The sequence below is a fragment of the Corylus avellana genome, chromosome 2, assembly GCF_965113065.1.
Source record: "Corylus avellana chromosome 2, dhCorAvel1.hap1.2, whole genome shotgun sequence".
Lineage (NCBI taxonomy): Eukaryota > Viridiplantae > Streptophyta > Magnoliopsida > Fagales > Betulaceae > Corylus > Corylus avellana.
The window spans coordinates 17,005,627-17,014,603 of NC_142491.1; the positions used below are offsets into that span (position 1 = coordinate 17,005,627).

An 8,977-nucleotide genomic window follows, 5' to 3' on the forward strand; every position below is an offset into this window, starting at 1 on the left:
AACTGAATTTATACGAGTATAGCTCATTTAATGATCGATCAAGCCTAATTTTGTGTTCAAGATTGTCTCATTTATTAAAGGAACTGAATTTGAGTGGAGTTTATATGACCACGTTGTCGAACAAACTTGTTCATTTACAGCCTTAGGCCCACCTTGGAGAATGAATGTCCAAATACTAATTAAATGATTAAATTTATCATTTTCACAAAAAAAAATGACTTCAACACAATTGTATATGATGGTTTTTTTTTTTTTTTTTTTTTTTTCCTAAGCAAATTTGGGAAAGGGTTATAGGATTCAAAACAACGAAAAAATGGTAGGCTCTTCAACAATAAACCCGAAGCGGAAGTGTATATGATGGGTTAATCTAATCAATATTATTGGCTCAAGCCAACTTGGGCACCCCAAGTTTGATGATTAAAGTGAAACGACTTCTATAGCCAATTATCTCATTGCATCCTCTCGTTTCGCTTACATTCCACTCGCTCCGCTATGCTTCTTCTATGTGGCCTTTATACTAGAGACTAGTGTTACTCCCTTGTTCAGAGAATATGAGCCACCCTTAATTTCTGTGAAAAACCAAGAAGTTGAAAATATTAGCTAGCTGAGTTTTGTTTTTATAAGTGAGGGGTAATCTGATAATTTCCACTAAGGGTGCACCCTCATAGTCATGGAGTACTATTTAACATATATATATCAATATAGTGAATCCACTAACTTGGTAGACTTATTAGTGCATGCCCCAACAACAGGAAAGTGGTCTCCATCCCCTTTTCTGTTTGAATTTTTAAAGTAAAAGAGAATGAAACTTTGATTTTTATAATTGACTGTCAATTTTCAGTTTCTCTCTAAGACTTAGTAGTTTCCCACTCTTAAGTCAATTTTATGCTCCTTATAATGAGAAAGGAAGCATCATTTGGTCTATTCTCCATGCATGAGAAAAAGAGGTTATAATTAGAAAACTGCACAAAGTTGCCTGCTCAACATGGGTCGTCTCATTCTTCTCAGCAAATTCAGCCTTCTCTTCCTCTTTTCAGCATCTCTCATTTTATCAACTTGTCTGGCAGGTGGGTCTTTTTAACTCACTTTGCTGCAGCCTTAATTTCGTGCATGCAACTTGTACTTACTGTCAGATCTTTTATTGAAGATGGAGTTCAACATATATATATATATATATATATATATATATATATACACACACACACACACACATCAACTGCTGACAACCATCATGTTCATTAAAAGTTTCATGCGGCTTGATCTTTATCTTCTTTGCCTGTTGCTTATATTAGTGCAGGGCATGTGAACAAAATGGGCTTTTCTTTTGATGAAACTTTCTTCCATATGCAGCATATATATTGGAGAAGATTAAACCACTTATTTACTTGAATTGCTTTTTTGCTGCAGGCCGACAGTCCAAGTTCTTCAATGAGTTGGATACAGAAGCTGAAGCAATTAAGGAGGTTTGTTCTCTTATTTCCTTTAATTTGATCATTTTTTTTTTGAGTGTGGGGGTGGGGTGGAGGTGTTCTTTCTTTCTGTAGCCGTTTCATGTGATGCATGCATGATAAAAAGCACTAGGGTAGGGTTGAATTGTACCGTTATAACGTTTCTAAAAAAGTTTGCACTTTTCCCTGGAAAATTGCTGACAGAACATTAAGGCACTTAAATGATGAATTCTAACACTTTTACCGGGTGGATTCAAACTTTCTTCTAATAAGTAGGGTCTAACACGTAAAATATTTAATAGAATTGAGCTGTGAGTTATTAGGAACATGCATGGTTCGAATTTAGGATCTCAGATGTGATATGAGGTTGAATAACGAATTGTTTCAAAAGTTTAAATTGATCATAAATAATGAATTTAATTATTTAATTTATAATCTAACACTAATCATGTAAATTTTGTTTGATGAACAAGGTTTAACTTGCACAATAATCTTCCTTATTTAAAGATTTGCTGACTTATTTTTATGAGTTTTTATTGGCTAGGGAATACAACGGACCGAAAACCATTTCCTTTTGATTTCAAATTTAGGGTTTCTGCTACGATATCATGTCAAATAACTAATTTCAAAAGCTTAAACTTGATAATAAATGATAAAATTTAATAATTTAATTATTTTAAAATCTAAACTTGCTCAATAATCTTCCTTATTTGTCAGATTTACTGATTTATTTTTTTGAGTTTTTACTGGCTAGGGATTTGATTTGTTGTTGCCACAGCAACCATCTCGCAACAATGAAGAGGACACCATCCATGAAAGGCTTCTCAAGGTTAACACCAAAGACTATGGAAGATATGATCCATCACCAGCTTTTGTTAAGCCTCCTTTCAAACTCATACCCAACTGATCGATGCTTTAGCCTTCCAGATTGGCAGTCTGAGTGGAAGTACCTAAATAAATGAAGCAAACTTCTATATTATATTATATGGCATATATCTAAAAAAAAATACCTAAGTTTTGAACCCTCATATGTGTTATATATATGTAGCTTCTTTAGAAGAATGTGTGTGTCAAATTTAGTTATGCTGCATGTGTATACTAAATAGTGAACTACATAAAGTGCATTGTGTTGATCAGTCTATCTGTAATATATAATGAGGTTATAGTTATCCATGTACTTCTGTTGATTCTGCTTTAGACGACAGTTTTTTCTCGATTTGGGTTTGAAGAATTTTTTTTCAATCCAATCTATTAAATTGACATGTGTTTTCAAAGCATATGTATGTGAGAATCACATGCTTTATTAAAAATGCATGTGAAAATCACATAGTTTTAAGGATATATGTCAGTTTAATAGATTAGGCTAGATGAATTTCCTTCCGCTAAAAACTTTTTTGTATTGTATATATAATTTTCTCAATTCAGGATCAATATAAAAAGCTGAACTTTGTTTCAGGAAATACTTGCAATAATATCTTTAGAAAAAGAAAAAGAATAGGGGTAATTTCATTTTAGACTCCTGAATTACCACGCGATTTGACAAGCTCCCTTCAAACTTCAAAACCTCTTAATTTGAACTCCTGAACTTTCAATTGCAGTTAATTTGAACTCCTTCGTCAGATTTTAAACGTTAAAAGTGAGACAATGATGTTTATACCCGACTTTTTATAAAATTTCAAATTTACCATTAATTCCAAATTAAAAATAAATAAATAAAAACAAAAATGAGGGATATTTTGGTCTTTTTAAATATTTCCGTTAAAAGTTAACGGCTAAATCTGACGGAGGGGTTCAAATTAAATGCAATTGAAAGTTTAGAGGTTTAAATTGAGAGATTTTGAAGTTTGGGGGAGGCTTATCAAATCACATGGTTATTTAGGGATTTAAAGTGAAGTTACCTCAAAAGAATACGAGAGGAAGGGTGAAATTAATGGAGAAAATGAAAAGTATTAAATGCAACAAATGGACAGATGTGGAGTTAGGCTTTTCCTTCATAGTGGTAAAAATGGACTCTGAAAACAAAATTACAGTTAATTAAGTATGATCCATTAGTTAAAAAAAAAAATCTTTATTTTGCGTATATTTTGACATAAATGTGTTATGTCACACGACAGTTAGAACACGGCGATAACTACGTGATATTAATTGATTGGTTTGACGTGGCATACTATTAATTAATTAGATGGTAGATCGATGAAGAGACCTATTTGAAACTAGAGAAAAAAACTAAGGACCTAAGTTTTGAAATTGAAACCTTAGGAAGCAAGTTAAAAAAACCTATTTGGGTTTGTCCAAAGTAGAACAATATTGATTTGTAATTATCTTAAGAAAACTCTAGCAATTTCTATAATACGAGGTTGCTAAGTGGATTTTAGAATGTCTTCGGTGTTTCACAGTGCTTGTTGATTGTTTCTCGCGTACCACGAGCTTTGAGGATAACTAAAATTTTTCATTTTAACATACGTATGAAATGTTGGAATTATATATGGGTGCTTTCAAAAAATTTATGCTTGTTCTATACCAAAGTAAATTTTTTTAAAAATATATAAAAATATAGAATTGGGTTTTCGACTTCAGACCCAACTTTAGTCGAAATCAACAATGATATCCGACATTCGATCCGCTTTTGTTGAAAGCTGATTGGTACCGACTATCGAGTTAGAAGTATGGTGGGCGGGTTTTGTGCACCCTTCAATGTTTATTTTTGTTTTTTTGTGGGGACAAGTTAACATGGATTAAACTCAAGAAGATACAAAATCACCTAAAATAATAGTGATAGGAAGAGCTGAGATGAGCACCATTTGGTTGCAGGAGCGACGCCCGCTATTATTCATGTTATCAAAAAACGTGTGTTTCTTACATGTTCAAAAGATATATAACCATTTTATTAATTGGGTTGAAGAAAATAGGAATACATGACTGTTTTATGGAAAGTAAGAATACATGACTATTTTATAGACAAGATTGAAGGAATTTTCTCTAATCTAATTCGGAGAAAATCTTTATCCTTTGCTTAATGTTTGCTCATTTCATACCATTAATAACACCATGGACTTTGTAGACGGCTTGATCAGCCTTATGCTTGATGACAGCTCTAAACTAGCTTAGAAAGAATTCTTTCAACTTAGTTGACATGAAGCATTTCAATTCCATAAAAAGCATTCCTAAGGGGTTCCAATCTTGTCCACTAGTTTTTGTGACAAAAGATAAAAAGTGAAAGGTAGATATATGTTACAGATGAAAATTGCCCTGCAATTGCATTCCAATATGCACAAACTTCACATCCTCTTAACTGATTTTTTTGCAGTCAATTTTTTGAATTCTAATGGCCCATCTACATCCTTTAGGGAATAGTCTTTTACATTTTACAGTTCAGTGCAAATGTTCACGGCCATTGTAATGAATCTACAGCTTGTTGGTGAACCTGTTTGTCCCCAGCCGCCACTACGTTATAACCTGGAAAATAAGGCGATAAGCATCGGGGCATTTTACAACTAAATTCATCAATTGGATTTGACCATGTAAAACAACTGCAAAACCAGAATGAAATGAATTTTTAGAAAAAGAAAGCATTGCAGATGATAAGCGTACTTGTTGCACTCGAGTCCGGAGAAGCCTCCCAGTGAAGCTGGTTTCCTTTCCAATCAGTTATAACACCCCCAGCACCTTCTATTACAGGTATTAGTGAAAGGAAATCGTATGGCTGAGAAAAAGAAAAGTTACAATGCTGTTTAGATGAGAGCATAATAACTATATTTTCTGCATAAGATCATTAACAAACCAAAAAGATAACAGAAAAGGAGAAACTCTGGTGTCAATATTACAGAAAATATGAGTATTTGGTAGTTTCCCTAGTAACCACCAAAAATTATCAGAATTTCTTTTCCAGCCTATTTGTTTTCTTGGAAAAACCTGGACACAACTATCTACTTCAAAGGTGCTAGTCATACCATGTTCACTCCTTGCCTCATTTTGAATACCTAGTAACACTTGTCCACAATTAGGACAGAGATATACACATAGCCACACGTCCAGGGTGCCCTAGTCATATATCAACAATGTGAAATGAAAATGTCCGCAGCTTACCTTTAGACCAGACTCAACAACAAGATCCACAAAACCAGAAGCCAAAAGAGCATAAGCATAGCAGTCACAGCCATATAATGGCACTTTTACCTGCAGATCATAGAAAAGTTGGAAAAGAGAATTGGCTATCAATAAATCTATATTTTATTTTGTTTTGCAGTATAAGAGATGTCAAATCTAATTGTTTAGTAGGAAACCATTAAATTTGGCCAAAAGTCTCATTTTTGCTCAAAATATCAACAATTGTACACTGCAAGGCATCCGGCAACAGAACTTAAAATTGGCCCAAAATTTTGTCAGAAAGGCTGGTGTAGAGCAAACATAAAATGAAGTAAAGAGGGGAAAAATGAGTAAACAAAAACACTACCAAAAACAGTCAAACTAACCATATTATCATGATTTTCTTACAGATTTATGACATCATAAGCACATCACAGCAGTATCACATATTACTGGGAAATATTCTTAATACCGCAAGCAACCGCCTTTTCAAAATCAATTTTAAGCAGATAAATGCAGACCTTGTTTCTAACACGAGCAAATGCTTCTACTGCATCTCCACTGAATAGATGAGGGCTTGTAGTGTACCTAAACAGAGAAAATGAAAGAGAAGAAACGCGAAAAGAAAACGGGTTATGGATCCACTACTTACAAAACTTATGCACGGACATTTTCAATGTCCTCCCAAAAAAAATGCAGATGCAAGGAAAAAACATCACATGCTCTATTTCCTGCAAACTTTTTTTTCTGCTAACTTTTTTTTTCTGCTTCAGAAGAAATATAGTAATCATACAAGTAGGCTTGTGACAGTTTTGCACAAGAGCGCGTAGACAATTCTTGTCCATTTAGTGTTGTTCTCCTTCCACTTATCCCAATCCATCTTTCTCTTAGAATAGGCTGATTGATTATGCCAAGAATCTGAAAAAACATGCTTATAATTTTTAGAAGTTTATGACTAATTTCACAAGATGAACTAACCATGCAGTTATCTAAACTCAATTTGCACATTTCCACTCATGAGACAACGTGACAAATTAAATGAACAAAATCTAGTACAAGAATATTTGACAGGTAATACAACTCACATGCCCCAGAGATTATACGTTTATGTTGCATGCTTAATTAGAGAGAAAACCTTGTCAACCAAAAGCAATATATACTGAAGTGACAAGGACTACTTTCCTTTCCCTCCCTTACTTTTTAAAATTTTCTAAAAATAGCATTTTACCTATCAAATGTAAAAAATAAAACAATCCGACCTTTTCTATTAAACCCAAATAATGCAACTCCAAAATAATGAACTAAGAAAGCAGCTGAGGAATTCTTACTGGTTTACCCCTGTATAGCAGTGCAATGAGGGTACCAAACAAGGGTTTTCCTGGAGTAAAATACAAGTTTAGAATTATTTGTGTATACTTGGAAAAGCTTAACCTCAATGGTGATAATATTTCAAAGATATAAAGAAAAATACCAGTAATGAAACTCTTTGTCCCATCTATTGGATCTAAAACCCAAACATAGTCCGCAAACTTCTCTTTGCACCTCCACCCATTCTCCTCTCCGTAACTGCAATTTCAATTTCAAATATTTTGATAACTTGGCAGTAAGATCTAGGGAAAAAAATCAGCATCTCACATAAAAAAAAAAAAAAAAAAAACATCAGAAGAGCTGTAAATGAAAGGGCCCAGGGTCATAACTTACATTGCATGAGAAGGAAAATTCTCTAGTATAATTGAAACCATAGATTCCTCTGCTGATTGGTCTGCAATTGTTACAGGACCTGCAAGCGAATCAAGTAAATATGACTGGAACAATAAGACAAGACCTAATGTGACAACTAAGTCTAAATATGCCACACACTATTATTCTTAGCCTGGGTGTTTACAAAAGCAGAGAACGAAGAGAACTTCAATTTGCAATTCTTTAAAATTATGGCCTTCCGGGACCAAACTAAGCAATAGTCTCTCTTCAACTAAGCCTACTAAAATTATGGCCTTCCTGTGTACTTGGGAGCGCCTTGAGCTTTTTATTACTTATCAAAAAAAAACTAAGCCTAGTAGAATGCGAGTACCACAGTTTCAGGAAATAAATGGCATAAAGCATGAAAATTTAAAAATTTGATTTTATCATATTTCACTTTCCTCTGTATTCTCGGAAACCCAATAAGGGTTTACAGGATAATTGAACTGCTGATCACAAAGAGGATTAGTTGAACCACATTAAACCTCATATTTCTTATCAAATCATCCTTATCTAACACTTGCTGGTACATATTGCCACTACACGTGATGTGAGCTATTAATTTAGCTTAATCAATGCATAATAAATCATGTTTACATCTCCTATGAGTTATTCAAATTTTTTACCATCAGAACAGCATAAGCTACAGAAATTTAAGTTTTTTATTATAATTATTTCTAAATTCTTAACAATTTTCTAGATTTTTCAAGAACATTGAACACAACCCACCTACCATTTGGATTAGTTGATGCGATTTCTTGATATCTGATAAGAAAACCTCAAAGGAAAAAAAAAAAAAAAAACTTCTTCTTTTCCTCGATTTTGTCAATTGAAGCACATGGTATGGTTCCTAGAGTCCGATCGAAAATCAAACCAATTTCCCACTCTGAGATATGAAGGGCATAGTCATAGGGGCTTACTCAGATCCTCCTTGTCGACAATATCGAACTTCTTCCGGAAGTACTTCCGAATGACTTCTCCGGCGGCATCGGCGACCGTGTTGGCGACCTCGGCAAAGCGATCGAGTTCGGAATCTTTAACGGCGTCGGCGATGACGCCGTTGGAGAGCTCGGAGTTGGAGGCCATTGCGTGTCGGCGAGAGAGCGAGAGAGAGAGTGGGAAGCGACGGTTCGGGAGTTTGTTGAAAGTAAGGAACGAGGCGGGAGTGGCGGTGTGAGCGCGAATCAAAGGGTTGGGAGAGAAGAAGAGGAAGGAAGGGTTTTGGGAGAGAATGTGCGCTTGTGTGATCATCCCTGCAGAGACTGAGAGGGAGCCAGAGGGTTTAAATACGCGACGAGAGAGAGTAGTGGGAGACAGTGGAGGCAGAAGAGTGACGGAGGTGAGCTTCTTAATTCTGTTGTTTTCCGCACAAACTTTTGCTTTACTTTAGGAACATAGGCTATTTAAACAAGGAATTATTATTATTATTATTATTATTATTATTTAAAAAAAAAAAAAGGAAAAATGCAAAATTAGACCATTTGGTTTATCTGATTTACAATTAACTTCCTATGGTATCAAAATGAACTCAAAGGTCCATGGGGTATGCCAAAAATATAATTTAGTCTCTATAATCAAATTCCGTCTACTAATTTAACAAATTTCCTGAATATGACATTGATTTAAATAGGATAAGTATCACAATTATATTAGTTCTAATGTTTTACGCTATTAAAATCTGTTAAGTTAGTGAACGAAATTTG

At 34.2% G+C, this 8,977-nt stretch overlaps 2 protein-coding genes across 3 annotated transcripts; one reads left to right on the forward strand and one right to left on the reverse strand.

Moving 5' to 3' along the window:
• The first annotated feature begins 811 nt into the window (after positions 1–811).
• On the forward strand, positions 812–2,617 carry LOC132190183 (protein CASPARIAN STRIP INTEGRITY FACTOR 1). Of its 2 annotated transcripts, none has more exons than XM_059605097.1 (3): positions 812–1,067; positions 1,408–1,463; positions 2,203–2,617. In XM_059605097.1, the coding sequence occupies exons 1-3, from the start codon at positions 986–988 to the stop codon at positions 2,353–2,355; spliced, it is 291 nt and encodes a 96-aa protein (XP_059461080.1). In that variant the 5' UTR covers positions 812–985; the 3' UTR covers positions 2,356–2,617. The 2 variants fall into 2 exon arrangements, with proteins under 2 accessions (XP_059461080.1, XP_059461087.1); XM_059605104.1 differs by having other exon boundaries at positions 2,227–2,617.
• A 1,955-nt stretch (positions 2,618–4,572) lies between these two features.
• Positions 4,573–8,653, reverse strand: IMPL2 (inositol monophosphatase family protein). The gene is made up of 9 exons (XM_059597662.2): positions 8,195–8,653; positions 7,236–7,314; positions 7,006–7,100; positions 6,863–6,912; positions 6,328–6,452; positions 6,056–6,122; positions 5,535–5,624; positions 5,040–5,151; positions 4,573–4,904 (listed from the first exon to the last, which is right to left on the reverse strand). The coding sequence occupies exons 1-9, from the start codon at positions 8,523–8,525 to the stop codon at positions 4,834–4,836; spliced, it is 1,020 nt and encodes a 339-aa protein (XP_059453645.2). The 5' UTR covers positions 8,526–8,653; the 3' UTR covers positions 4,573–4,833.
• Positions 8,654–8,977: the final 324 nt, after the last annotated feature.

Coding starts and splice junctions, on each gene's coding strand:
- LOC132190183 (XM_059605097.1), top strand. CDS start 986: ATGGGTCGTCTCATTCTTCTCAGCAAATTCAGCCTTCTCTTCCTCTTT. Junction 1,068..1,407: donor TTTATCAACTTGTCTGGCAG/GTGGGTCTTTTT, acceptor TTTTTGCTGCAG/GCCGACAGTCCAAGTTCTTC. Junction 1,464..2,202: donor AAGCTGAAGCAATTAAGGAG/GTTTGTTCTCTT, acceptor TTTACTGGCTAG/GGATTTGATTTGTTGTTGCC.
- IMPL2 (XM_059597662.2), bottom strand. CDS start 8,525: ATGATCACACAAGCGCACATTCTCTCCCAAAACCCTTCCTTCCTCTTC. Junction 6,453..6,862: donor TGCTATACAGGGGTAAACCA/GTAAGAATTCCT, acceptor ATGTTTTTTCAG/ATTCTTGGCATAATCAATCA. Junction 4,905..5,039: donor TCCGGACTCGAGTGCAACAA/GTACGCTTATCA, acceptor CTTATTTTCCAG/GTTATAACGTAGTGGCGGCT.